The sequence below is a fragment of the Mesocricetus auratus genome, unplaced genomic scaffold (assembly GCF_017639785.1).
Source record: "Mesocricetus auratus isolate SY011 unplaced genomic scaffold, BCM_Maur_2.0 Super-Scaffold_100004, whole genome shotgun sequence".
Taxonomy (NCBI): domain Eukaryota; kingdom Metazoa; phylum Chordata; class Mammalia; order Rodentia; family Cricetidae; genus Mesocricetus; species Mesocricetus auratus.
This window is the reverse complement of record NW_024429189.1, coordinates 7,067,884-7,095,726: the sequence shown is the minus strand read 5'-3', so window position 1 is coordinate 7,095,726 and position 27,843 is coordinate 7,067,884. Positions and strand designations below refer to the sequence as shown.

Sequence of the window (27,843 nt, the reverse complement as noted above, 5' to 3'; positions counted from 1 at the left end):
TTGTCATGGATCATGGGAGGTGTCTCCACCCAGGGGCATCGAGCCAGGGTTTTCAACTCCTAGCCCAGCTGGCCAGTTCAACCTTTCTTTGCACCGTCCTGCTGCTGTTCTTACAAAGAAGACAGACCCTGGGCCCTCCCTACTTCCCAGATTCCCCAAGACAGGACCCGTAACTGGCAAGTCAAAGGGGAGCTGCATTGACCAGCCTTGGGCCAGCACTCCTTTCCAGTGACATTGTCCTCAAGGGCTCCACAATGAGGAGGTTGAAGCAACGGCTCTCACGAACTCACTCGTTCGCCTTAGGTGTCCTCCCTCCCACACGTCAAGGTCTTTCCTTGTGTTTAGACCCCATGATGTGCTTATACCTCCACCAATCCCCTCAAGAGACTAAACAGTCTCTGCGGGGGCTTTTTGCTGAAAAGGAATGAAATTGAGACTGGGTATGGACAAGACACTGTGGGTTGCAGTTTGTGTGGAGCTGGTGGGTTTGATCCTGCTCTTTAGGTCTCAGTGGGGAGTCCAGTGGTCTCATCAGCTCCACCACGGGCGCAGGGCCAAGCCAAGATGAGCTCTGGACAGGTGGCTGGCAGTATTGGGCATTGGCCCTGTGCCTAGCCCCCGCCCAAGGCAAGGAACCAGCTGTGGGACAGAAACTATTGTGCTCTGATAGGAGAGCTAGTACTTTTGTGAGGCAGACTCAAACTCTGGGGCACCTGGACTCCGAAGCGGTACAGAGATCTAGGTCTCCTTGTGTTCTGGAGCTGTCCCCATGGGAGGCTCTTCTTTCTCGCGGCTTCAGCAGCCACTGTCTCTGCTGCTGCTGCTGCTGCTGCTGCTGCTATCGTTGAGGCGAGTCTGGACCCAGGAGCACGTTGGAACTGCCCCTTCCAGATCTCCGGTGGCCCCCGGGTGCCCCGAGGCATGTTCATGTTCATTAGGTGGCAAGGCCAATTGCTCTGCCCTCGAGCTGCCCGCAGTACCAACCGGCCTGAGCTGGAGACTAAGTTCACTGCTGCTGGATCACAATCGCGTGAGTGCACTGCCTCCAGGTGCCTTCGCTGGGGCCGGCGCGCTGCTGTACCTAGACTTGCGGGAGAACCGGCTCCGGTTGGTGCACGCACGAGCTTTCTGGGGTCTAGGCGTGTTGCAATGGCTGGACCTGAGCGCCAACCAGCTGGAAACTCTGTCTCCTGGCACCTTCGCGCCGCTGCGCGCGCTGCGTTTCCTCTCTCTTGCGGGTAATCGGTTGGCACTCCTAGAGCCTTCGATCCTGGGCGCGCTCCCATTACTGCGCGTGCTCAGCCTGCAGGACAATTCACTGTCGGCGCTCGAGGCGGGTTTGCTGAACAGCCTGCCCGCGCTCGACGTGTTGCGCTTGCGTGGCAACCCCTGGGCGTGCAGTTGCGCGCTGCGCCCGCTTTGCACCTGGCTGCACAAGCACCCGCGTCCGGCTTCAGGTGAGCCATCTGGGGCGCAGGACGGATAATGTTTGGTGCAATTGCTGCCATCTGACGCCGCTCCTGTGTCCCGCAGAAACTGAGAACCTGCTCTGCGTGTCTCCAAGACGCCAGACGCTCAGCCTACTGACAGCCTTTCCGGACGCGGCCTTCAGACACTGCACTCAGCCACTCGCAGCGCGAGACCTGGCGGTGGTATATGCTCTCGGGCCGGTCTCTTTCCTTGCCAGTCTGGCCGTCTGCCTGGCGCTGGGCTCCGTGCTCACTGCCTGTGGTGCACGGCGCCGCCGTCGTACCGTAGTGCGCCCCTTACTAAGGAGACTGGTAGACCCTGCGGGCCCAGCCTCCCTGCAGGTTCCTGGGAGACCTGCAGCTGCGGCAACCCAAGCGCTCCCGCAGTGTTCTGCACTTTGAAAACTCTCCCCAAATCCCTGGCCTCCCTTCAAGCTCCCTGTAGGCGTCAACAATAGACAGAAAACCGGAAAATTTCTGACATTCCTTTAGGCATCACCACTGAATACCGGGGTTAGGGGTAGCTGTGCACGCCCGGTGTCCCTGGGGCAGAGGGGCAGCGCGCTCCTGCGCACCAGCGGCACGGGGAAGGTACGCGCTTGGACACTGGGAGAGCTGGTCATGTACAAGGTGGTGGGTGAGTAACACCAAATGGGAGGCGGATGGCGCTCCCTGGTGCCCAAGGTGCGGGGCTCGTTGCGAGCCAGCGTCTGAGGAAGCCTATTGAGGCTGCAGGCAGAAGAGAAGGCTCAGCCCTCTTGGAGTCTGGAGCCCTAGACAGCTGGGAGCCAGAGAGCACCCCTGGGAAGCGCTGCCAGTAGGGCAGTGAGGGCTGACCCTGGGAAAGGTCAGGGCCAGCCCTGAGAATGGGGTGGGGGAGGGTCGTGGGAGGGTGGTGCAGCAGGAGAGAGAGGTGGAACTCAGGTTGCAGAGAGCAGGCGCTGGATGAGAGGTGGGTGGGTGACCTAGCCAGCTGGGGCCGTGGGCCCCCACTGTAGCTTAGGGTGGTGGCTGGAGGAAGGAGGGGGCTGCCATTTCTGCTCCAGACCCCTCCGACCGGGGCCACTTAGGCCCCTCACCCCACTGCTCAGAGACCCCAGGGCCCTGCCTCTGCCGGAGCGCCCTGTGGCCCTGCCCAGCCGGCTCAGCTCTGGCCCATCCTCAGCCGCTCTGGTCCGCACCTCGGTCCTGCAGGGGCTGCCCGCCAGGCAGCAGGGCAGGAGGACGGGAGGCCCAGGGTGGGCAGTCTCTGGGGCGGGTGGGCTTCCCTCAGGCCTTCCCGAGCAGCAGGACTCATCAGTGTCCTTGGCCGGGCTAACTGGGCAGGTGGGCGCCTCCGGGGGCCTCACACCACGGTGCTGACCGAGGGATCTGAGAGGTTGAGCGGGCCCGTGATATCAGTGGGATGGTACTGCTGTAAAATAGAAATACACAGACAAGGCGGCCCATTAGCTCCGACGTCGGGGGCACGCGCGGGGCCGGGACAGGGTGGACCGGCCAGCCGGCCGACCGGCGGGCAGGCGGGCACGGCCTGGGGGGAGGCTGGGGGTGCTCCTCCCCCCGACCCCGTCGTGCTCCGGGGTTCTGCGTGGGCCAGGCCGCTGTCCCGTGCGTCTGTCTGTCTGTCTGCGGGGGAGGGGCAGAGGAGGGCGGGCGGGGCGTCTCAGCTCTCCCTATGACGGGAACACAGCTGCAGCTGGCCCTCCTCCCTCTCAATAGCGCGTCGCGGCAGCACTGTGTCTTTTTGGTTTTGCAAAGCGCCGCGTCCACCCCCGGTGCTCTATAAATAAGAACCAACAATCAATACCTGCTGGCCCCCGCCGGCCACCAGGGATCCCAGCCCTGAGCGCCCAGTGCTGCCCTGGCCCGGACCGGCCACAGGACAGGGGCAGAGGATCTCAGCAGCTGGACCGACCCCACCCCACCCAAAGGAGCCCCCACCCAAGCCTCCCTCTGAACAGCACCCAGCCCCAGAGACAGGGTGGGAGCTGGGTTGCCCTCCCCCACCCAGCCCACAGTGGCAATGCCCAGAGGTCAACCCTGCAGGGTGGGGCCAGCTTCAGATGGCCCGGAAGAACGGGTCCCTGGTGTCCAGGGAGGCTCAGGTAAAGACTGAACTGAGAAGTGCCCAGAAAGGAACCATGTAAATCTCTGAGCTGTACCTGGCCAGCTCCAGGAGGGGCCCCAAGACTGAGTGACACCCTCTGAAAATGACCTGCCACCTGCAGGAATTTTGTACTATTCCCACTTCGGCCACCTGGCCCCGGAAGTACAGATTCTCCTCTCTGTCAGATTTCTCCTTTCCCACACAAGTTCCAGCCCACAGTGCCCTCAGCCCTGCTCTCCCCCCTGCGCCCCCTTGTGGAGATCCTGGCTCAGATCTTGTAGCATAGGTGGCGCCCACTTTCCCTGGTCTGGGTGATCCTAGAGATTGTATTTGCACCAGCTCCTGGAGCCTCACGTCGGTGCAGCGTACAGACCCTTAAACTTTATCCACTCTTTCTGTGCCGGGGCCCTCAGAGGACCTGAGCAGCCACACCTCTGTCTCTCTGGAGCGCTCTAGTAGTTTGAACCTGGAACTTTGCTCTGTACCAAATCCTGTCTGTGCGCCTTTCTTCCTGGGCCGAGGGGTTTAACTACAAATCCAGATTCCTCACGGGATACAAGCCCCTTGTGGGTGACACTGCCCACTGCTTAGAGGAGCTTCCTGTCCACTAGAGCGTAACTGCCTAGAGAACCAGGGTGACTTGCAGAATGGGGATGGATTCCTGGAAGGACTTTCTCGTGAGTATGCGTTTCTGGTGCAATGGCGTGCTGCCCAAGGCAGGGGACGGGGTTCTGGCTCTGAAGGCAGAAGGTCGGGCTCTGACAGTGGCCTTGTGGCAGTGCTTGGGGGTCTGAACTGGCACGCGGCCTTAGCCTCCTCTTCCTGGGCCTCCTTCTGAGAACACCAGTGTTTCCCCGGGTGCCCAGGCCAGGCCTTTCAGGGATACCCGGTCCATGCCTAGATCACCCCGGGCCCTGCTGCAACACCTCCATCAGGGACCTGTTCAAGTTGGCCCCGCCCCCCTCCCCACCTGACAGTCTCCCTGTCACCAAGGGTCAGTGCCAGTGCGAGGCCCCAGCCGTCCACCCAGACGGACCCCGGCCCGGCCCCCAGCCCCCGGCCCACACAGAGACCACATGGAAGATGCAACACGCATGGCTCTGGTGAGACAGGTGAGACAGGTGTCTGGGGGGCGGGGCCAGTGGCCAGACAGACGGACGGGATGGGACATCACAGCTCCACCCTCCAGGGCTGTTGCAGGGCAAGGATGAAGGCATCCAACCCCTTGTGGAGGCAAGAGAAACAGGGATGAAACAGACGTGGTGTGTGGCCTCCTGACAGGGACAACCTGGGACAGGGCTGTTCTGGTCCCCAGGTTCTGGGTGGCCCAGAGAGATGGCGAGGCTGACTGACTGACCAACAACATGACACGGCTTCCGGATGGCGTGTGGGTCATGGCATGGGGAGGGAGGTGGGCAGACTAACGTGGAGACACATGGGGGAAGCTGAGGACCAGTGAGGGCTTGAGGAGGGTTCTGGAGAGTTCTGAAGGACAGCACCCTTGTGTGGGTGGAGGGGCGGGTGGAGGACTGACTTGGGGCGTCGGCACAGACGGCCAGGGCTGGAGGTGGGGGCAGGGGTGGGATGGCGAGGGAGAGGGAGACAGACATGGGGCGAGGGAGGAGTCAGAGACGCGGGACTGGGGTGCTTCCCCCTTACCGTGTCTTTGGAGGACCTACGTCTCTTGAAGCTGGAGGCCAGGGTGGAGGTGATAGCCCTAAATGTGGCTTTCTTTTTAGGGTCGGGCTCTGCTCTACCACTCTTTCTATCCTAAAATGAATATGTATAAGTGATTAGATGGCTAAGGGTGACGGCCACACCTGCCCTTGCCTGCTCCTGGGGGCGGCTGCCAGGCCTGGCCGGCCACTCAGGCCCTGACTCCTGCCTGCCTCACTGCGCTGCACAGGCGACCAACAGCCAGGTTTTGGAGAGTGGCCTCTTCTGCCCGGGGTTGGGCCTGTCCTTGCTGGTGCTGGGGCTGGGCTGGGGGGTCCTGCTGGCACTCTTCCTGGGATGTCCGCCTGGCTCCCTGGCTCCTGGGTGGCCCTGGCTTAGAGGCATCCTGAGGAGGAGGAGCCCCTGAGGACAGGAAGAGCTTCCTCTCAGGCCACACCAGCCCTTCTGCTCAGAGGCTGCTGAACCCAAAAGGCACACACCAGGAAGGGGCCAAGGACCCAAGGAGGTGTCCAGTTGGAACTGGAGTGATAGACAGGCAGATCCGGGGGGCACCGGCCTGGAGTCTGATGGCCAGCATGACCCTGGACAGCTGTGGCCAGGTCCCCAGGGGACCTGTAGGGCCAAAAGCAAGAATGGGTGGATGAGAGATGTGGGGGTTCCAATAGCCCTGTCCCCCCCCCACAGCCCTCATGGCAATGGCAATGTCAGCTCAGGACACAGCTACAGGAAGACACCCAGAGAGAGAGAAGAGACAAGTGAATCGGAACCTGGCCATTGGCCACTAGTCTTCAGGCCTGCATGAACCTCACTGCCCACCCTTTCCCTTTCCGTGGTGGGCTCTTACATCCCACATGCAACCTCACCACTGCCAGCCACAAATCCACATGGATGTGGCCAGAGGGAGGCCCCAGGGAGAGGCAGATCAGCCCCACTTAGATTGGAGTCACAGAGCAGGACACAGCAAGAAAAGGGGTCTCAGGAGGGGGAGTCAAAGAAGCTTGGATGGGCCAAATGCATCTCGGATCACGTGCTACACACAGGTGGGCCCTTGTCTTACCCTGCCTGCTTGCCTTCCTATGGATTGGGTGCCAGTAGGTGACTCTGGAAACAGAGGGGCCAGGCAGAAGTTTGGAGCAGGGTGCATGGCCTCCCTTGGCCCAGCGTGGCAGTGGGTGGCCACCTGCAGGCAGCCCCTGCCTGTGCTGCCCCTGTGCCTTGGGAACACTCACCACTGCCCCTGGCCATGGCTCCTAGCACCAGTCCTGCCCATGAGCCAGAGCCAGTGCCACGGCCTGTAGGGGTAGAGTAGGGCCGTGGCCTGGCGGGGCCCTGGACGCCAGGCCTCGGAGGGTGGCCTGCCCTACCTGCAGGTTCTTCCTCCACACGTTTACTGCTGCAAAAGCCAGCTGCATCTGCTTCCTACGGGCATCCTTGTGTCGCTTGTAGGCGATCTCGATGAAAATCAGGAAGATGCCAGCCACGATGCCTCCAGCCACCAGCATGAAGACCCCTGCGTAAAGTACCCAGTACCTCAGCTGGCTGCCCAGAGGCTGTAGCCCCTAGAGAATCCATCCCAGCATCAAGGCAGCACGGAGGGCCCACCTGCCATGTTCTCAAAAGTGAGAGTTGCAGGAGCATTGCTGCGGGAGTCGCATTCCTGATACCGAACCCATGTCTTATCCAGATCTTCCATGAAACCGTTCTCATGGGACCTGGGGAGGGGAGAGGGAAGGCGGGGCTTGCAGCAGGAGTGGGACTGGAAATGGGTAGGGCTTGCATCTAGGAAAGGGGCTGTGTGAGTGTGCAGGGCATTCAGGGGGAGGACTGGGAATGGGCAGGCCTCACCGGGGAGGCAGTACTGTGGGACAGACTTTTCCGTCCCAAGTGAGGCTTTGGGAGTCGAGGACGCCTTTGCTGGGCTGGGAGTGGGAAGGTTCTCCCATGGGCCGATGCCTGGTTTGGGTGGAGTTGTACCAGACGGTATCAGCGTCTGGTGAACAGCTGCCCGCCTGGGGTAGGGCGGGTTTTGTGTGTTGTCCCCGGGGCACTAGGGACAAGGTCCAGCCTTGTGGGGAGTCTCTTAGAGCGAAGTGGAGAAGGGGAAGGAGGTCTCCAGCAGAGGGCAAACTCACTTGAGTATGGACAGGGAGACATTCTGCTTCCAGGGGCTGTCCTTGCGCATGCCAATGCCGAACCCTGAGCGGAAGAACAGCTCGCCCGTGGTCACCAGGTCACACTTCTGCGAAGCCTCGAACTCCAGCACTGCCGAGTCCCAGATGAAGGCGTGGAGCTTGCTGCCGGCAGAGATGGAATCAAAGGAGCCCCGCATAGCCTGTTCACCCCACCCTGCTCACACCAGTACAGACACTCTTCACCTGTGTTTCCTGCTGAGTGGACTCCCCCTTGCCTGTCCCTTTACTGCCCCACCCAGCCGGGGTGGCCTTTCGTTGGCTTGCTCACTTGTCCCGCACGGCCTGGATGGCCTCAGCCGCACTCTCATAGTTGTGTTTTTCCATGTGCCGGTACATGGTGCTCAACTCCACCTGCCTCCTGAAGTAGATGTCCACAGAACTCTGCTTCACAGTGGCATAGATGAACTTGTCTGAGGGGTTTCTGAGCTGCAGGGACAGAGACCTCAGCTCATGGCTGCTCCCCAGACCCCACCAGGGAACAACACTCCCTCTGAACCTCTTCTTGACCCCTCTCCCAAGCCTGGAAGCCTCACCCTCGGGTCATTGATGCCCGTGATACGCTCCTCAGGCCGATCCAGCACCAGGAAGGCTGCCAGGTTGGCAGTATAGGAAGCCACAATGATCATGGCAAAACCAGCCCACACCATGCCTAGGATCCGTGCGGAGAAGCTCCGGGGGGCACCTGTGGGCAGAGGCTTGGGTCAGTTCCTGGAAAGCAGGGGATGTAGCCGGGCAGGGCCTGGGTTGATCTCACCTTCCCCAATGCCAGAGTTGAGCAGGACACCCCAGGAGAACCACATGGCAGAGGACAGGGTCAGCGCGTCCTCCTCCTCCTCCTCACTGTTCACCTTGAACCGGCCAAATGGGCTGCAGAGTGCAAAGGGAAGGCGGGAGAGAGAGCGGGAGAGAGGACAGGAGGGGCAGCCCTGCCCAGCCCTGCCCAGTTCTGCCCACCCTGCAGAGGCGAAGGGTCCAGCTCTCCGCATGGCGCTCACCTGAAGCGGTCCAGCAGATACAACATCACAGCCACCACGTGCACCGACAACCCCACTAGCAACCACAGTGTGCTCTGAAAGGGCTGCATAAATGAATCCAGCGTGCTCCGGGGGATCTCCTGCAGGGATCAAGTAGTCAGCGTTGCCTGCTCCTCCAGGACGCCATCCCATCCCCGCCCGATCCCCTCCTACCTTCTTGACCAGAATGGTCAGGCCCTGGTACTTGAAGGGCTTGGAGAACTCTATGTACTGGGCACGCTCGTTGTTGATGGTCAGCGGTGCCACGATCATGTCTGCCTGGCCGCTGAGCAGCTCTCCCATCATCCCGTTCCACTCCTTTTTGTTGCTGTTGTTTACCTGCCGAGAGAGAGCCAGTGGGGCTGCAGACAGGGCGGGTGTGGTCCCTGGAACCAGAACCCCTACACCATCTTCGTCCTAGCACACGGGGGACATGAGCTAGGTATGGAGTCTCCTGCTCCATACCTAGCTCACCTCCAAAGCCCAGCCCCAGCCAACAGGCCCCTCCCTAAAAGGCTCTACCCATCCCATAGACTTTAATCCGCGTCAGCCCACAGGACCCTCCCGTTAACCCTTCCTCCATACCCGTTCCTGTGTGCCAAACTTGCCATCCGCCACCAGGTGCACCTCATAGGTAAAGTTCATGGTCCGTGCCAGCTTGATGAGCAGGTCAATGCAGAAGCCATAGCAGCACTGAGGTACCGTGTGGCGTGCTGGGGGCAGTGAGGGAACAGTAACAACGGGGTCCTGATTTCACTGCCCGGTACCCTACCACACCCTGCCCAGCACTCACGGCTGCCTGGTGATGTGTCATTGGGCCCTGTGCAGATCACTTTCTTCACTGGGTCACCGTTGACTGTGAATTCCTCTTTGCACGTGCCGTCACTCAGTGTGGGCTTGACATACACGAAGGGCTCTTGGTGGATTGTCACTATCTGGGGGAAAGACAAGAGCCAGCCTGGGCCACCTGCCCTTGGTTGTCCCCAGGTGCTGGCTTCTCAGCACACAGCCACCCCTCTTCTCCATCTGTCTTCCTGTCCCAAGCCTGGGACCTCTCCACTGGTTTTCAGAGGTCAGCCCACATCCTTCTGACATGGTTCGCATTGCTGCCTGCTGCCCTTGGGGTACAGATACAGGTCTGGGGGTTGCTGAAGTGGGGCCCAGACTTCCCCAGCCATCTGCCCTGACATCAAAAGTGCTTCCTGCAATGCTCTCCTCCTCCTGTAGCCCCTTTTCCTCGGGTCCCAGTTTATACATCATTCTATCAGAATATTACTGTGCAGTAATTACTGTGCGTACTGAGCACCATCTCTGACCAGAGAGGAGAAACCCTGTGCCCTTGCCAGATCCACCCTGGCCTCCACTGGCATGTGGCCTTCAGTTTTTGACCCTTGTCTTTTTAAAAATTACATTTAAAAAGATTTATTTATTATGTCAACAGCATTCTTCCTGCATGCCAGAAGAGGGCACCAGATCTCATTACAGACGGTTGTGAGCCATCATGTGGTTGCTGGGAATTGAACTCAGGACCTCTGGAAGAGCAATCAGTGCTCATAACCTCTGGGCCATCTCTCCTGCCCTAAAAATTACTTTTTAAGGTATGTTTACACTGGGCCTTGGTGGCGCATGCCTTTAATCCCAGCACTTGGGTGGCAGAGACAGGTGGATCTCTGTGAGTTCGAGGCCAGCCTGGTCTACAGAGTGAGTTCCAGGACAGGCTCCAAAGCTATACAGAGAAACCATGTCTTGAAAAACCAAAACACAAAACAAAACAAAGGTATGTTGGCATGTATGTATGTATGTATGCATAAATGTATGTATGTATGCATGTATGTGTTCCTGTCTATTCATGCAAACGTGCAGCTAAGCATGGAGGCCAGAGGCCAGTGCCAGATGTCTTTCTCTATCACTGTTTATCTTTCTAAAAATTATTTAAGCATATTTTATTTTATGTGTGTGTGCCTGAGTGTATGTATGTGCATCATATACATGCAAGCGCCCACCTACAGAAATCAGAAGGAGGCATCAGGTCCCCTGAAACCGGAGTTACAGACGCTTGTGAGCTGCCATGTGGGCGCTGGGAATTGAACCTGGGTCCTCTGGAAGAGCAGCCAGTGCCCTTGACCTCCGAGAGACTATCCTTCCAGCCCCCATTTTAATTTAAAGGTTTATTTATTTGCATTTTATGTGTATGGGTGTTGCACTGGCCTATATGTCTGCGCTCCAAGTCCGTACAGTGCCCACAGAGGCCAGAAAGAACGCAGGATCCCCTGGAACTGAACTGCAGTCACAGGTGATTGGGAGCTGCCATGTGGGTACCAGGTTCTGAGACTTGAACCTGGGTCCCCTGGAAGAACAGCCAGTGCTCTAAACCACTCAGCAATCTCTCCAGCGACAAGTTGTCTTCGCTAACTCTGGAGCACCGTAATTGGCTAGGCTGGTTGGTCAGCAAGCTCTGGCGGTCTGCTTGTCTCTGTTCCCTTCTTCCACCAATGGCATGGTTACAATAAGTAAGTACAGTGCGTAGCCATGCCCAGATTTTTACATGGGCTGGGATCCAAACTCACGCTACTCATTGGGTTATTAACCACTTGAGAAAAGGTCTTACTATGTGTCTCCAGCAGATGTGGATTTTCTGTGTAAGCAGACCGTGGTGGCCTTGAACTCACAGAGATCCACCTGACTCTGACTCCTAAATACTAGAATTAAAGGCATTCCCTACAGTTCCAGATTTTGTTGTTGCTGTTGTTTCCTTTTTTTTTTTTTTTTTCTGAGACAGAGTTTCTCTGAGTAGCTTTGGAGCCTGCCCTGGAGCTCACTCTGACATTGAACTCACAGAGATCCGTCTTCCTCTTTCTCCTGAGGGCTGGGATTAGAGGTATGTACCACCACAGCCCAGCTTTGGAGTTTTTTGTTTGTTTGTTTTTAAGAAAGGGCCTCTTACAGACCTTAAACCCCTGATTCTTTTCCATTTACCTCGGGAGTGCTGAGTTTAAAGGTATGCTCCACCATATTCAGTTAATGCTCCTCTTTCTAGGCTACCTCTTCAGCCCAGACTTCAGCTGTGACAGTCTCCCCTCCCTGTCCTCTGGGACACACAGTCTGAGGATGCTGAGGTGGGACACAGTCAGTGGCTGAGGGCCTCTATGGGATATGAAGAGGCCATAGGAAGGACTGGACAGCAAGGCCAGTCACGTGACAGGCAGTGGGGGAGGTACGCTCAGCTGGGAGGCTTGAGAAGGAAGACTCAAGAGAAGGGGGCAGGACCACATTCTTTTTCTTTTCTTTTCCAAGACAGGGTTTCTCTGTGTAGCCCTGGCTGTCCTGAAACTGGCTCTTGTAGACCAGGCTGGCCTCGAACTCACAGGGATCCACCTCTGCCTCCCGAGTGCCAAAGGCTTGTGCCACCACCGCCCAACCTTTTCTTTTATACAACTATATGTGCTGTCAAAAAGTTGGTGAGGGGGCTGGACAAATGGCTCAGCAGTTAAGAGTACCTGAGGTTCTTACAGAAGACCCAAGTTATCTTCTTACCACCCACACGGTGGCTTACGACCATCCATTCCTATTATCAGGATCCTGCATTGTCTTCTGCCCTCTGTGGGCACCAGACATACACATGATACACGTGTGTGTGTGTGTGTGTGTGTGTGTGTGTGTGTGTGTGCATACATGTAACGCCCATACACATAAAATAAAGTGTAACAAATGAGTGAATCCATAAACATTGCTAATATCCACTGCACTTTGATGGGTCCCCTTGGTTAGTGATGTTTGTCTCAGAGTTTTTTGTTTGTTTGTTTGTTTTTCTTTTCTTCTCTTTCCTTTTTTTTATTTTTGTTTGTTTTTTGAGACAGGATTTCTTTTTGTAGTCTTGGATGTCCTGGAACTAGGTTTATAGACCAAGTTGGCCTTGAACTCATAAAGATCCACCTGTCTCTGCCTCCCGAGTGCTGGAATTAAAGGCATGCACTGCCACCACCCCGTGCTTTCAGATTTCTCAACATCAGGTGCTTGAGCTGCAGAGATATTACCTTGGCTTTGCAAGGAGACACATGCTAACTGTCCTGTGAGGAAGGGAGGCAGGCGCTCACCAGCCGAGACCATGGGCCCCAGGTTGCAGAGGTGAGTTCAGAAAGTTAGCAGAGCTGAGATTTTTTTTTTTTTTGGTTTTTCGAGACAGGGTTTCTCTGTATTGTTTTGGAGACTGTCCTGGAACTCACTCTGTAGACCAGGCTGGCCTCGAACTCACATAGATCCGCCTGCCTCTGCCTCCCGAGTGCCGGGATTAAAGGTGTGCGCCACCAACGCCCGGCCAGAGCTGAGATATTTGATGACACTGAGAGAAGGTTGGCCAGGTGCATGGTGTTTCAGATCCTGCCTTTGGTGCTCTATGTTACCAGGGCTGGGTGTGGTGTGACTCAACAGGAAGAATAACTCTCGGAATAGTCCTTAGACAGAGGGAGGGGTCCACGGATGAACCCAGGCAATGTGTAAATCAGGCTGAGAGGAATCTAAGAAGGAGGAAGCCAGCTCAAGAAGGGGGTTCCTGGGAGCCCAGACACCCGAGTGTGTGTGCTAAGCTGAACTCTGCAGTGGGCATAGAGTACACACCCACAATCCCTCTGCCCCATTAATCCGTTCTTCCTCAGACCTAGTTGGAGCTGGGACAGGTTAAAGTGCCAGAGAGAGGCAGCTGGGTGGAAACCGCTACCGCCCCCCACTCCGGTCTACACTCCCGCCAAGTGTGCTAGAGCCAGCTGCCAGCAAACTCAGCTGCACTTCCTTTGCTTGTGCTCTGTGGCCTCTCCCTCTTTTCTCCTGGCCTGAAGAAGCAGATGCAGTGTTGGGGATGGGGATGGTGGAAGTATTTCAACAGGGCCCCCCCACCTTTAATCTCGTGGACATCTGGTATCCTCGAGGCTTCTCTGTCTCTCCCCCTGGCCAGATGATCTTCCTGTCATTTGGGATGACCTGGGGGTGGGAGTATGAGATGGAGGGTGGCCACGCAGGGGTCTTGGCCCCAGGACCCTAAGGCCCCAGCCCCCACCCCCTCATGACCCCCACCTACATGGGTGCCATTGTAGATGCCCACTTGCACCAGCTTTCGGTTCTGCAGGTTCATGATACTATAGTTGGCAAATTTCCGGTCCCCATCCTCATTGAACTCCACACGGCCAGTCACTCCATCCGCATACTTGGAAGACATCAGTACCCTGGGAAGAGAGGGTGGCTTAGAGCACCTGCTCGTATTGGCTTCTGAGCAGCCCAGGCTCCCGCCCCTTCTGCCCTGGTCTTAAGCAAAGGAAGCTTAGCAGATGGTGGCACCTCACACTGGGTGGACGGTGTGGTGCGTGCCTCCCAGCGCCAGATGGATAGCGCAGCTACAGCACCTGAGTGTGTCTTAGATGCCAGACCCCACGTCAAGGGCATGATTGTCAGGGCCACCACCCTGGTTGTACAGGGGAGGCAGGAAGCCCAGAGAGTCTCAGGCCCACTTGCCATCAAACGGTGGAACTAGATTGAACCCGCTCCTAGTTCAAGCCACTGGGTGGCTTACCTGACTGTGTGTTTGCTCACTGGAACATATCAGTGAACTTGTGTGCATACAACCCCAGTGTAGGAGTCGCCCCTGTGAGTGTGCTTGCGGCATACATGTCATGTTCCTCTGTGAGTTTGCTGTGCATTCCTTGGTCCGTGTGCATGTATGTGCAACCTGTAACGGCATGGATGCATGGGGACCTGTGGTGGGCACCATGGACACTGGCTCTGGGGTTAAGTTTGGCATCCATTCCCTTGGTCAACCTTGAATCTCTCATTGTCCGTGGGTGCCTACTCTGGAATTTCTGGGTCCTCAGAGGGTCCCAGGCCCAACCTGCAGCAAGAGTTTCCTTCTAGGGCACCAGGGACTGGGGAGTGAGGTAAATATCTGTGGTATGGGCAGGCTGAGGTGGAGAAGTGCAGGCAGTCACAACTCAGTGACCTCAGAGGCGAGGGCACTTGTGGAAAAAGGAATGGCTGCCACAGCAAAGTCAGAGGATGTGGTGCTAGGGATGTGGACAGGCGATGGAGGTGGCTAACCGTAGTATGTCCTAGACAAGACCGGCTAGAAGCCTTGGCGTGACGGTGCACGCCTTTAGTCCCAGCACTCCGGAGGCAGAGGCAGGCGCGTTCTTTGTGAGTTTGAGGCCAGCCTGGTCTACAAAGCGAGTTCCAGGACAGCTAGGGATACACAGAGAAACCCTGTCTGAAAGAAAACAAAACAAACCAGAAACAAACAAAGGCCAGCAGGCTCACTCCTGGAAGAGTGAACCCGAGCTTAAGGACAGCCCTTCATCTGGGGGCATGGAGAGCACACCATTAGTCCCAGCACTTGGGTAGCAGCTGCAGGCGGGCCTCTGAGTTTTGAGGCCAGCCTGGTGTACAGAGTGAGATCCAGGACAGCCAGGACTACACAGAGAAACCCTGTCTCAAAACAAAACAAAACAAAAAAATCAAACAAAACAACACCCCCCCTCAAAAAAAAAATCCCCAAAACCAACCTTCCTGCTTCCCAAGGGATGACTCCTCCCACCTACTGAGAGCAACCCCGCCCACCTCTTGAACAGTGGTCCTGTCTTCCAGATGTTGGTGTTGCCCACGCAACCCCGCGGCGGGTCGGTGATGTTCTCTTTCTCTAGCAGCTCGTGAACTGCCTGCGCTACCACGCCCACTGCGTCGCTGATGTGAGCCGACTCGTTCTTGCCGTTGATGAGCTGCAGTCCGATGATGCCTGCGCGACCCCGCAGCTTAGAGACTGGACAGGCCTTCAGCCCCAGGCTACCCCACAGCCCAGCACTCACCGTCTGGGGCGTAACGCAGGGCGTTCCCCGAGATCTCGCGCTCCCCCACCAGCCACACGTACCCAGAACCCGTCATGTTCAGCATCGCGGCTGCGCGGTACACGGTGGCAGCGTCGTCCTCGCTGTGGGGCAGATCCGGGTGACGAGACAGGACTCCAGCTCTCCCTATCCCCGGCCACAGCCTCTCCCTCTCGGGTGCTCCGGGGGAGCGTGCCTATTATGCCCACCACCCTTCCTGTTGTCAGGCCCGGAGGTCTGCACAGGAGATGAGGCTGGACGCAGGGCTTTTCCGGTCTTCAGTGGCTGGCCTCCTGCCTTTAGGAGGCAGGAATAAGGTACAAGATGGCTTTCTGAACTCGGATAATGATGGCTCACTGTTGGGCACTTGCTCTGTGCTCCAAGAGCTTTGTGGGGACCATCTCAGCATCCTTAAGGAGAAAGTGTTTGGATCAGGGTAGCGGTAAGTGGCTGAGTAGGGTCTGTTCCTGGACAGCTCTCTTAGCACCTGTGAGCCGGTGAGCTCTAGGCAAGCTGCAGGTCTGATGGACCTCCATGTTCAAAGGTGTGAAGGGTCAAGGTGTGGGCTCTGGGCTGAGGAGATGCCAGTAGGATCCAGCGCCCTGGCTGCCGAGCCAAGCTTCCTGAAGTATGATGGGATAGAAGAGAGACTGCTCTCACATAGGTACGTCCCCTGACATCCAAGGCCAGGGCCACCGAGACAAGCCTCACCCCGAAGGGCCATATGGTCCTTAGCGCTTGAGGTGTCCTCATAAGTAATTCCTGTGGACAGTGGAACAGGGGACCTAGGTGTTCTGGGACTCCAGTAGTCACTAAGGGGCCTCTCTTGACCCTGCACCTGTTAGACTCTCCCATTCAAGGCTGAACCATGACTGGCACTTTGTTTAGTAGGTACAGTGAAGCCGAGTGGATTACTTGACACTGAGAAACTTGTTCTGTGCATTAATGTCACCTCCATGCATATATGTACCAAACAAGCGCCTAGTGCCTGTGGCAGTGACAAGGTGGTGTCAGAGCCCCTAGAACTGGAGTTTTGAATGGTTGTGAGTCACCGTGGGTGCTGAGACATGACCCCGGGTCCTCTGAGAACACAAGGCTGTCTCTCTAGCCCTTATTGGGTCATTTTTATACTGGCTGATTCATAACCGAGATAACCCTGACTACCCCAAGAGTCCTGCTCCCAGCTTTCTGCCCTGAATGACGGTGCTGTTGGTGAGTGAAGGCAGCACTAAAGACACTGAGGCAGTACCTCAGCAAGGACACAGGCCAAAGCCACTTGGGAGGTGGAGGCAGGAAGATCTCCACAAGTTCAAGGCTAGCCTGGTATACACAGCAAGTTCAAGAACAGAGGGAGACCCTGTCTCAGAACAAAGAAAACAAAACAAAAGAATAGATCACAGCGGCTCCGTGCACTGAACATTACAGCACCACACACGGCAAGGAGCGAGTCTGACATCAGCCATACCCATCAAATCAGACAGACAGCTCCATCTCTCCAACACGTCTCAGGTCTACACAATGTCACTTGACGGAATGATTGCGATCAGTGAAATGGTTGTAAGACAAAAGGTCTGATCCGCCCAGCAGCCCTCATCAGACCACTTTATGGAAATAGTGATGCCAATAAAGACAGTGTGAGGAAAATAAGGATGAAAAGTTTTGGAAATGAATTTTGTGTGTCCTATAGACAACTGGCCAAACAATGAGGTCAGTTTAATGAAGTCTACAAACCAGCTTAACCTCTATCATGAAGAAGGAGCCGAAATGTGGAGCCTCGCTCAGTTAGCATGCACAAGCCTGATGTCCCACAGGTTCTTCAGGGTTTAAAAAGCAGTGTGAGCCAGGTGGTGGTGGCGCACGCCTTTAATCCCAGCACTCGGGAGGCAGAGGCAGGCGGACCTCTGTGAGTTCGAGGCCAGCCTGGTCTACAGAGCTAGTTCCAGGACAGCCTCCAAAACAATACAGAGAAACCCTGTCTGGTAAAACAAACAAAACAAAACAAAAAAAGACAGGCTTGCCAGACATGGCTCTAGCAAAGAAGGCAGCAGAATAAGGGTCCTGGTCAGTAGAGGCACTAACATGAATACGAGCTGTGTGAACACCACCCAGGCAGTGAACACGCAGCACATGTATGCACACAGTATTCACATACAAATATGCCCACATTGGCACGCACCATCTTCATGCATTTATACTTCACTGTATGCCACACACGCTGAGCTAGGCCCATATTCACACTGCTTTTTTTTGTTTTTTTTTTTTGTTTTACGAGACAGGGTTTCTCTGTATTGTTTTGGAGGCTGTCGGTCCAGCCCGGCCTCGAACTCACAGAGATCCGCCTGCCTCTGCCTCCCGAGTGCTGGGATTAAAGGCGTGCGCCACCACCGCCCGGCCTGGCAAGCCTGTCTCTAACCCGTGGGTACTTAACACGGAGAGGCCCTTCACACCCTATGTCTAAAGAAAGGGGAGACTCCCTTTGGCTGCAGTGAGTGGCACTGGAAGTTATTGGCTGTGAAGTGGCAAGTGTCCCCTGCCAGGGCCTGGGTGTGGTGAGATTCTATGAAGGGTTGTTGTCTGCCTTGTGTCCTGGTCACCCTCAGTATAATGCATAGGACTCCTTGGCTTTATCCATTACAAAAGCACCTGATAGTTGAGTATGTTTTAAGAGCATGGCTTCCTTAAGTAGCCTTGATTTTTTTTTTCGAGACAGGGTTTCTCTGTATTGTCTTGGAGACTGTCCTGGAACTCTCTCTGTAGACCAGGCTGGCCTCGAACTCACAGAGATCCGCCTGCCTCTGTCTCCCGAGTGCTGGGATTAAAGGCATGAGCCACCAACACCCGGCTCTGGACATCCTTTTATCCAACTTGAATAAATCTCCCTCAAGCCCTATGATGAGAAGTATAAACAATCAGAAGACAGGAGGGCGTGGTGGACCTTTTCTTGAGCAGGGCTTTCCTTGGGCATCCGGGGCTGGGCTTGCCTTCCGAGGCACTTTTCCTGTCTGGCTCCCTTTTCGGGGCACATTTCTCTCTCTCCCACTTCCTCCCTGTGATAGGGTCTCATGGAGCTGAAGCTGGCTTTGAACTTGCCAAGCAGTTGAGAATGGTCTTGAACTCTTGACCACCCTGCCTCCCGAGTGCTGGGATTACAGGTGCGTGCCATCATTCCTGGCTTTATGAGGTGCTGAAGTTGGGCCCCAGGGCATTGTTCATGCTAGGTAAGCTAAGTGCTCCACCAACTGAGCAACATCCCTAGCCCCACATGGATGTATTCTTAATCCATTCTCTAGAAGCCCAAAGTATGAAGTTAGAATCAGTGGTTCTCAACCTATGGGCTGCCAACCCTTTGAGGGAGGTCATGTATCAGTTATACTGCGTATCAGATATTTACATTATGAATCATAACAGTAGTAAAATTATAGTTATGAAGTAGCAATGAAATAATGTTATGGTTGGGGAACTGATCTAAAGGGTCCCAGCATCAGGAAGGTTGAAACCACTGATCTAGATGAATACCAAAGGCAGTGGTCCATGACTCTGCAGTGTGTCTTTGCACCATTAAGTGCCTGCCACGGTGTGTGTGTGTCTGAGTGTGTGTGAGTGTGAGTGTGTGTGAGTGTATGTGTGTGAGTGTGTGAGTGTGTATGTGTGTGTGTGTTACTGGGACAATTGGCACAGGCCTGCTGATGGTCCTGGAGGAGTTGGTGAAGCTGAGGACGTCCTTCCGCACCAACATCTGACTGCTGTCACCCTCGGAGTGGGGCAGCTAGTCCCAACCCTGCCATCTGAGAAGAAATGGTCTGCTTTGCTGGCTGAGTCCTGGCTGCCACGCCCTGCAACCCGTGCACAGTGAGTGGTGTGCACCCGGCTGAGTACACAGACAGTCTGCTGGCTGAATCCACAAATAGACATCTATCCTGTGTCTGAACATGGTGGTTCCTTTCCTGGCAGCAGGGCAGCAGGAGCTGGGGTATTTTCCTCCAAGCCGGATGACATGATGTTTTTTCTCCACTCTGCCGGAACCCAGCAGAGCTGGGCAGACTATGTACTAGATCTACCTGGGCCTCCCTGTTGTCAGTGGGACTGCCACCCATCCCGTCCCCATTCTTCTCTCTACAGCTCAAGTCTCCCGTCACAGGAAAAACTAGTTTACAAATAGGGCGATTTTACTGTGGACTCTTTTGCAATATTGAAATGGGTTGGGAAGCAGGCCCTGTCCAGGACCAGCCTGATTTTCGTGAGTCTTCATCAGTGGTTTTGGACCTTGAGCTCACCTGCATCCCTGCATATTAGTTTTTCTGGGCTCCTTCTCTGTCCTCAGCCCTCAGGATATTTACATAGCTCTCTCTCCCAATCTCCTGGCTTCCTAGCATTGTATCTCAACCCTTAGGTCCTATGTGACTGTGAAACGTGAGAATCCAGGGAGGGATGGACAGAGGATGGCAGTTGCCTAGGCTACCAGATGAGTAGGAGTATGGCGGGGTGGAGTACAGCTCTCCTTGGTGAAGATTCTTTTTCAAATTGAACCTCTTATGTTCACTGGTGGCCCATACTTAAGCCAGATGCTGAACTTGGTCCCCAGGTAGCAGCACAATGGTGTGACAAGGGACCCAGCCTACTCACCTAGCAGAAAGAATGATGACCCTGGCCTCCAGTTCCCGTGCCTCCATCAGCAGAGCCGTCACGTTCTTGGTTCCCGGGTCAAACTGCAGCACCTTCTCTGCCTGTGGTGTGAGCAGGAGCATTAGCAGGGGGCTGGGAAAGGGAACATGGCGCCTCAGCGGCAAGAGTGGGGCCAAAGCTGCTAGGAAGCCCGAGGCAGCTGAGCTACAGCTGCGTGGCCTGTCCTGCCACCTGCACTGTGCGCCTGCACCTCACTCCTCGCTGGCCTGTCCTTGCCGCCTGTCCTTTCTTCAGCCTGCTGGACTCCTGTCCTCACGCTCTGCTCTTCTCTCTTATGCTTGCTCCAGATCTCTCTCTCCATCTCACTCCTGTCCTCAATTTTGCACTGAGCATGCAAGCTGAAGTGGACCGAGACTCAGAAAGAGACGTGCAGCGGACAGGAAATAGAAAAGTTTTGGAATGCAACTGGGAACAGAGATGGGGCTGACTTTTCCAAAACCTTGGGAGATCTCTGCCCAGACCTGATTCCTCTTGCTCCTCTAGGAGCGGCCCAGACTCTGAAGTGACCAGGTGGGCGGGCTCCCTCCCGGGGTTCCACTAGGAAACCCTGGCGGACCTGGAGATTCGCATGCACTTCCCAGAGCAGCGCCTCCTTGTGGCCGTGCTTGTCTTGAGGCTACGCAGGCCAGGGACACGGCGGGTGGGTCATGGGCACCCACACCGCCCACCCCTGCCCTCTCCTGCCTGCCTGCTGCCTGCCTCACCACCTCTCTCTCTCTCTCTCCTCACTGCTCAGGCCTGCGGCTCGGCTCGGCGCGGTGGGGCCAGATAGCACCCAGTGGCTGAGGCACCGCAGGCCGGGACTCGCTAGTCGGTGGGTGGCGTGCACGTCCATGCATATATACCTTGGGTCCGCGCTTGTTGTCATAGGACAGTTGGTCGAGGTTTTCATAGTTCCTTTTTTTACTCTGATGAATAATGTGCACAGAGAAAATATGCAGACACAGAAGAAGATTATAAACGGTTGAAAATGACGGCGCTAAAGCAATCACACCACCTCCTCGGCACGTCTGCAGACGGGCACGTACCTGGAGCTCGCAAACACCCAGACCCGCGGTGGGGCTGGGGGCTGGAGTGGAGCTGAGAGTGGAAGGGACGCAGGGACAGGGGCCACGGAGGCTCCCTGCCGTGGAACTACACTCTTGCAAACAGTCACTTTCAGGAGAGAGGGCAGCCCTGTCCACGCCACCCTTAAGGGGTCCCGCCTGCCACCCCCACCCCTGTCATGCACCTGCTGTGTGGCCCCAGCAGTACCCACCCCCACCCGCATCAGTCCTGAGTGAAAGAGGAGCAGCTTGCAGGGCCCTGTCCCCGTGACCCTCCCACCCCCTCCCCCTTATTCTCCCTCCTGCTCTCTGGAGACCAAGGTGTCCTCTTCTCACTAACGGATAGGCTCACACCCAAACGCCCATGTTTGTGTCTGAGACTGCATGTGATGGGATGTGTATATATATGTATGCCTGCAGGGGTGATATAGCCCTGTCACCTGCACTGAAGGGAAATCTATGACAGCCTGTGATGGAAGGACAAAATAGTCTATGTGCTTGGACGTGTGTGTGTGTGTGTGTGTGTGTGCGCGTGCGCGCACGCGTGCGTGTGTGTGTGTGTGTGTGTGTGTGTGTGTTTAACCTTCAGTTACAAGTAAAGATGAACAGGTACTCAGAGGAAGCATTTGCATGTGATCGCCTCGGGCAGTGCGAGATATGGAGATAAGTGAGGTTAGTCTTTCTAAAAGGTGTGGCATAAATATCCAAGAACGGAATGTCAGGTGTGTCTGTGCAGGTAGCTGGGTGCGCAGGGACAAGGCTGACGACCACGTGAGCATGTTGGTAGTGGTCTGTGTGGCTATGACAGCCAAGGCAGAAGTATGAAGGAACCTGCCAGATGCCGAGAGTGGAACTCTAGAGGTGCAGCCTTTGGTGCCAATAACCAGCCCTCCTTCCCAGACTCAATGGACTGCCATAAAGGATTCACTCTGGGCCTGTCTCTAGCCTCAACCCACACGGCCGCCCCCCAACCCATGCCCTCTGCTCCCTCAAGAGGCCTATGGCACCTTGGGTGTGGGAGACAATGGTTGGTGCTAAGTATGATGAGGCCAGCTATGATTTTGCAGGCAGAACATGCTCCCACCCATCTCCCTCCCCCACCTGCCTTTTGGGGCCCCTCCCCAGCCTGGACCTCCTCCTCCTCTCTGCTACCTGAAAAGCACCACCTGGTTCTTGGTGCTCTGGGCCCTGGGACTGAGGTGGGGTCAGGGGACAAATCCTTATTAGACTGACAGTGGGCGTTGGCCAGGAAGGGCATAGGGGTCACTTTGACCCCCTCGCCCCAAACCCTGGCTCTGGTCTCTGGCAGTTCTACAGATTGGGGGCCAGGCTGAGATGAGAGTGTTAGCGTATCCTGGCATCAGTGTCTACAGAGTCCCTTGAGGGATGCAGAGCTCTGCTCTGAAGTGGAAGCGAGAAGAGGAAGGAAGGGCAGAGTGGGAGCCTGAAGGGCTAGCACAAGGTGGGCATGGGTTGCAAATGATTGGGGCTTCGACTGGGGCCACAGGCGGCCACAGGCAGCCACAGGCGGCCACAGGCGGCCACAGGCAGCCACAGGCAGCAGGCTTTTAGAAGGACAAGGCCTCTGTGAGCACATGGATTGCATCTAAGTAGACAGAGGATCCCAGTGCTCTGGGGAGGAGACATGTTGGTGGATCACTCTCTGTAGAGGGTGTTCCTGAGAGGTGGATAGGGCTTGTTATCTGGCAGACAGGGGCTGAACGATTCTCGAGTTATGAGTCTGACTGGGGCCTCAACTGGGGTTAGGGAGGCCTGAACTAGTGGGGGGGGGTCGGGACAGGGGTGTTTGCAGAGCTCCAGGTGGTCCAGCCCTCGCGCAGCAGGGACTGACACGAAGGAGATTTCGACTAATGGCAAAAGCAAGTGAAATGAGCCGAGGACAGGCCGGGGCGGGCGCCGCCAGACGCAGTGGTGCTGAGCATGCAGGATGGAGAGAGAGTGTTCACAAGGAGCCACAGACATGGCATGGCCCGCCTGCTCCTGCTCAACAAGGACCTCTCCAGGGCCAGGGCCTCACCTTGGACTCACGCTCCTCCAGCAAGGTCTCCAGGCGCTTCTGCGCCGCCCGGCCCTCGTGGTCGTCGCTGACCAGCAGGATAATATGGTTCCAGTTGTAGACGCGCATCATCTCAAACCAGACGCTGGACTGGTGGGAGTAGGGCGGCACAGTGCGGAGGAAGCTCAGGTGGATGCTCTGCGGGTAGGACCAGGAGGCTGAGGCCGGGCGGGGCCAAGCAGGCCTTTCCCTCTCCACTGGTGGGGTCACCTCCTCCCATCTGCCCTTCCCCTTCCCCTGTAGCATGTACTGTGAGAGCCGAGGTTTTCCCAGCAGCACCCTGATGTGGATGAAGAGGCTCCGTTCCTAGGGTGACTGCCACCTTCCCACCGGCACTTCCCTAGAAAGGCTGACCATGGGAGCGTCTCCAAGACCTCAATGGGCCTAACATGGTGCTCTTACCTATTTCAGCTGCTCTATTTTGGGCTGAGATATAGCCCAGGGGTAAAGCTTTTGCCTAGCGCAAATGCAGCTCTGGGTTCTATCCCAGGGACTGGTAAGGAAATAGCAACTACGTCTACTAGTAAGTCTTCTTTCTCGGGGTCAAACATTGCCTTTCTCTGCAGGACCCAGAAACTGTGGATTGCTGGTTCCTTTGCTGCATAAAATACTCTAGCTGCCAGGGACTGTCTGTGGTCTATCCAAGAGAACATGGCTCCTTCTATGTCCCTGTGACTCACACGGCTCGTGGTGAGGCTTCTAGGTGAGTTGGGTTTTTTGTGTTTTGTTTCGTTTTTGTTTTTGTGTTTTTTTCCAGTTGCCTCTTGATGGCCAGGGACAGTGCTCTGAAGTGAAAGAATGCTCACTGCCTCTGCCACTGACTGCAGGCAGGTTGTGTCACAGTTGGCGCTGCATATTGGTTCTGATTGGTCTTGCTGGTTTGTGTGATGGGCAGAGGGCTGACTTGGAGTTGGGATCACCTTGGAGTTGTGGCTGTGATGTTTGGCCCCTACGCTGGTCCACTTGTATGTGGCCTCCCAGCTTTTTGTGTGTCCCTGGCTTCTTCTGGTCATTCTTCTCTTTTACACATGAGGGCAAAGTGTTCCAGAGGAAACATGGCCAGAAGGCATAGGATGAGAGTCTGTTCCTCATTGGCATGGGAAGAGTGGTATGTAGGGCCCTTGATCTCACTCTGATCCCCTCCCTTTGAGAGTCCCCTCTGGTTCCTTTTTTGTCACTGAAGGGCAGATTCACCATGTGCTTTGGCCTGAATGACCAGTCTCCCTGCCTTAAGGCAGCTTTTTGGGGGACTATAGGCTCTGGGCAGGGAGACTCTGGAGGGTGTAGGGAGACCTGGAGGCCCACTGTCCAGCCCACTAGCCCTCTGGCTGAGCCCAGGCACCAGCTGGTTGTCCCCGAATGCCTCCTGGATACCTATAGTCTTCTCGAATCTACAGGATATGGGGAGCAGGCTCTGGTGCCTGTTGGGCCAGTGGGTGGCTGGATTGCATTCCAGTTGATAGGTCCTCACAAAATCATGAAAAACAGCCAGGCGGTGGTGGTGGCGCATACCTTTAATCCCAGCACTCGGGAGGCAGAGGCAGATGATCTCTGTGAGTTTGAGACCAGCCTGGTCTACAAGAGCTAGTTCCAGGACAGCCTCCAAAGCCACAGAGAAACCCTGTCTTGAAAAACCAATAAATAAATACACAAATCATGAAGGAACTAAAGATTGCATGGCCTAGAACAAGTTCTCTGTGTCTCTAGACTGTGGTTTTCTACAACTCAGTAGCTACTTTTCAGCTTTTGAGCTCAACTGGATGGAGGTTATCCCAGCCTTTGGGCCACGAGAGCTCTGCAGAATGCTGAGCTGAGCCCCTTCAGTCTCTGAGGCATGAGTCTCCTGCCACAAGCTGCCTGTGTGTCTCCCTGCCTACCACCCCCCTATGCGCACATCACTTGGCAAGGCTAGGGTCCCCAGCATCCCTTTCTACCCTGAGAACTTCTCCATCCAGGCGTCTGCTTCTCCTGGAAACTTCTCTCCAACTCCTTCGCCGCTGCATCCAAAGCCCACCTGTTCTAGGAAGCTCCCTGTTTACCCCGCTTTCTAGCCCACAAAGCCTTTTTCTTCCCAAGGGTATGCTGTTGGTCTTTCCAGTTGTTATCAGGAACCAAGCTGAGTATGCGTGACTATTTGAGCGTTTGTGAGGAGGGTGAGGATGCTGGCGTGCGAGAGGGTGTGTGGGACTGTATGAGAGCGTGACAGCATGAGCACGCGGGGACTCAGTGTGCGTGCTAACATGTGGTGAGTATGCATACATGTGGTCATGTACGTGACATGAGCTGCCATAGGCATGCGTGTCAGTGTGCTTGATTCTGGGGAACTTGCGTACCAATATCTATGTAATTCAGTGTGAGGTATGAATGTGTGGTTATGAGTGAATGTGTTACTTACGGTCCCTGGGGGGCAACCTGTGATCTAAGCATCCCACCCCATCTGTAGCCAATGCCTAGTGCCAACCTCCCTGGCTCAGCTACATGTGGCCCTGGAGCTACCTGGAGCTGAACATGAGCATAAAAAATAATCGGGTTTGTGTCTGATGATCAGGCTTACCTTGTCAGAGTAGATGGACATTCGGGTAGTCAGTCCCAGCACGGGGATTCTGTAGAAGCCAGCTGTGTAGGAGACGGGGGTGGGAGTGAAGTGGTCGTTGGGGGTAGGCGGGTGACTGACGAGGATAGCATAGACCTGGGAATACAGGAGACAGAGTCAGCTCTGTGAGGTAGAATGGACATTATGCTAGGGTTTGAGACCCGGAAGTGGCAAGAGCTGGACCAGCAGGCCAGGGGTCCAGATGACGCCATTTGTGCACATCTCCATACGTCCAAGAGACGGGGAGACAAGCCAAACCACAATGCTCTGGTGATAAACCCATTGAGGAGAGGGAGCAACACTGAGCAAGACTCCAGGGATGTATACCACACCACACACACACACACACACACACACACACACACACACGCATGCACGCACACACGCACGCACATGCACGCACACATACACACATGCGCGCGCACACACACACACACACGCACGCACGCACGCACGCACGACGGGTTGGCAGATCCTTGCTCAGCCAGTCCTCTCTGACCAGGGCTCGCCTCTTGCAAAGGGAGGAGGGGGGCAAGTTTCTGAGCAAAACTCTGGCATGGCCCCTACATTCTGGGATGTGGGGACTGGTTCTTACTCCCCTCACCATGACATCCAGCCTGCATCCTTCAGGTCACATTAGTGTATGTAGGCATGTATGTGACTATGTAGGTGTTCATGAGCACATGCTGGAATGTGTATGCACTGTATGCACCAGCATGTCCGTGTTTATATATGTCTGTCATGATGGAACCAGGGTTGCAATGTGCACTGAGCATACAAAGCAGTGTGCCCATGGGTGTGCAAATGTGTGTGAGTGAGCATGTGCAGTTGATTGTGTCATGTTGAGATGCAGCGTGTGCTGGTGCAACGTTCATGTACACACGTGGGAGCAGACATGTTCATGGATGTAACATGTCCTATGGAAAAGCCTGTGTGAACAGCCTTGGCCCAGCCCCCGTCCTCCTCTTACATAAATTGGTGCATTGCAGTGACCCTCATATGGCTGCATTGGAATTCAGCAGCCAGCTCAGCCAGGGGCGGACAGCCTCAACAGCAACATGTCCTCCCCTGCTGCACACTGAGCTCGGCTCCCACACTGTGCCTTGGTGTCTCTGGCATGCGCAATCCTCACTCCCACCCCTGCAGAGCCTGCTTGCTCTGGCACCTGGTCCATCCAATGCAGACTGGTGAATGGGGGAAGGGAAGAGGGGTAAGGAAAGAAACAAAGATGGCCTCAGGCCTCATCCAGTCAGTACCCTGAAGTGCTCCTCCGTTTGTGCCCAGAATGTCTGGACCCACATTGACTGGATGGAGCAAATCACTAATGACAGTCACATGGCAGCACACATGGTCCTTCTGACGACCAGTCCAGGTGGCAGGTGACCAACTGGGGGAACCGGCAGGCACAGATGTTTGTTCCAAGCCTCTCCAGGTGCCAGTTGGCTTGGAGTGGTCTGGTAAGGAGACTGGGAAGGGCCAGGGAAGGATCGAATGAAACCGGGACAGTGGGGTGGACGGTGGAGAAGCAGGGAAGTAGTGGTCACCTGGCTGGAGATGAGGTCCTCACACACTGACAGGGCCATCTGTATGGCGTTGGGCTTGTGGGTGACAGAGGTAGCGTTGAGCTGTATCTTCCAAGAGCCATGTCGCTTATTGGCCTGGTTCACAGCCTCGCGGAACATCTGCTCGTGCTTGCGCGTGCTCAGCACCGCTCCGATGTTGACGATCTTGGGGTCGCAGGCGGCACGGGCGAAAGAGCAGGAAAAAAGCAGGGCGAATGTCAGCAGGTGCATGGTGCTCATGAGCTCCGGGCACGGCGGGCCTGGCTCTGGTTTGCGCGAGTGCGACGACCCCGATGTACGACCCGCAGGCCGCCCAGGCGGTCAAGCACCCGCGGGTCCTCCAGGAGCCTGGGGCGAGCGCGGCGGACGCTGTCCGAGGTGCTGAAGCGTGTTTGGCGCTGCTCGAACACCCGCGCGGAAAAGCGGAAAGGACAGCGGCGCGGGCTGAGCGACCGATCCCGACGCTGCGGCGACTGCAGCAGCTGCGGAGTCATGAGCGGGACCTACGCGTCCTACCCCTCCCACCGCCCCCGCTTCCTGACGCCGACTCGAGCGCGCGCCTCC

The 27,843-nt window shown here is 56.0% G+C and overlaps 2 protein-coding genes and 1 long non-coding RNA gene across 10 annotated transcripts; 2 read left to right on the top strand and 1 right to left on the bottom strand.

Moving 5' to 3' along the window:
* The first annotated feature begins 82 nt into the window (after positions 1-82).
* On the top strand, positions 83-1,943 carry Lrrc26 (leucine rich repeat containing 26). The gene is made up of 2 exons (XM_005083771.4): positions 83-1,457; positions 1,534-1,943. Exons 1-2 carry the CDS (start codon positions 770-772, stop codon positions 1,869-1,871), a joined length of 1,026 nt encoding a protein of 341 aa, XP_005083828.1. The 5' UTR covers positions 83-769; the 3' UTR covers positions 1,872-1,943.
* On the bottom strand, positions 1,941-27,801 carry Grin1 (glutamate ionotropic receptor NMDA type subunit 1). Of its 8 annotated transcripts, none has more exons than XM_005083695.4 (21): positions 27,262-27,801; positions 25,679-25,813; positions 23,086-23,262; positions 20,847-20,909; positions 19,942-20,042; positions 15,301-15,422; positions 15,056-15,230; positions 13,530-13,674; positions 13,349-13,432; positions 9,252-9,393; positions 9,044-9,171; positions 8,633-8,797; positions 8,441-8,559; positions 8,200-8,312; positions 7,979-8,127; positions 7,714-7,871; positions 7,386-7,547; positions 6,856-6,965; positions 6,618-6,763; positions 5,236-5,346; positions 1,941-3,249 (listed from the first exon to the last, which is right to left on the bottom strand). In XM_005083695.4, exons 1-21 carry the CDS (start codon positions 27,517-27,519, stop codon positions 3,133-3,135), a joined length of 2,880 nt encoding a protein of 959 aa, XP_005083752.1. In that variant the 5' UTR covers positions 27,520-27,801; the 3' UTR covers positions 1,941-3,132. The 8 variants fall into 8 exon arrangements, with proteins under 8 accessions (XP_005083752.1, XP_005083753.1, XP_005083756.1 ...); XM_005083696.4 differs by having other exon boundaries at positions 1,941-2,883; XM_005083699.4 differs by lacking the exon at positions 5,236-5,346.
* On the top strand, positions 6,736-7,633 carry LOC121140334. The gene is made up of 2 exons (XR_005877112.1): positions 6,736-6,872; positions 7,419-7,633. It is a non-coding gene; the product is annotated as an uncharacterized LOC121140334 (long non-coding RNA).
* Positions 27,802-27,843: the final 42 nt, after the last annotated feature.

What these genes read in the sequence shown, in the direction of transcription:
- Lrrc26 (XM_005083771.4), top strand. Translation starts at nt 770, where the DNA reads ATGGGAGGCTCTTCTTTCTCGCGGCTTCAGCAGCCACTGTCTCTGCTG. An exon ending in GCACCCGCGTCCGGCTTCAG is followed by an intron (nt 1,458 to 1,533) that starts GTGAGCCATCTG and finishes TGTGTCCCGCAG; the next exon opens with AAACTGAGAACCTGCTCTGC.
- Grin1 (XM_005083695.4), bottom strand. Translation starts at nt 27,519, where the DNA reads ATGAGCACCATGCACCTGCTGACATTCGCCCTGCTTTTTTCCTGCTCT. An exon ending in AGTTTGGCACACAGGAACGG is followed by an intron (nt 8,798 to 9,043) that starts GTATGGAGGAAG and finishes CTCTCTCGGCAG; the next exon opens with GTAAACAACAGCAACAAAAA. An exon ending in TGACCATTCTGGTCAAGAAG is followed by an intron (nt 8,560 to 8,632) that starts GTAGGAGGGGAT and finishes TGATCCCTGCAG; the next exon opens with GAGATCCCCCGGAGCACGCT.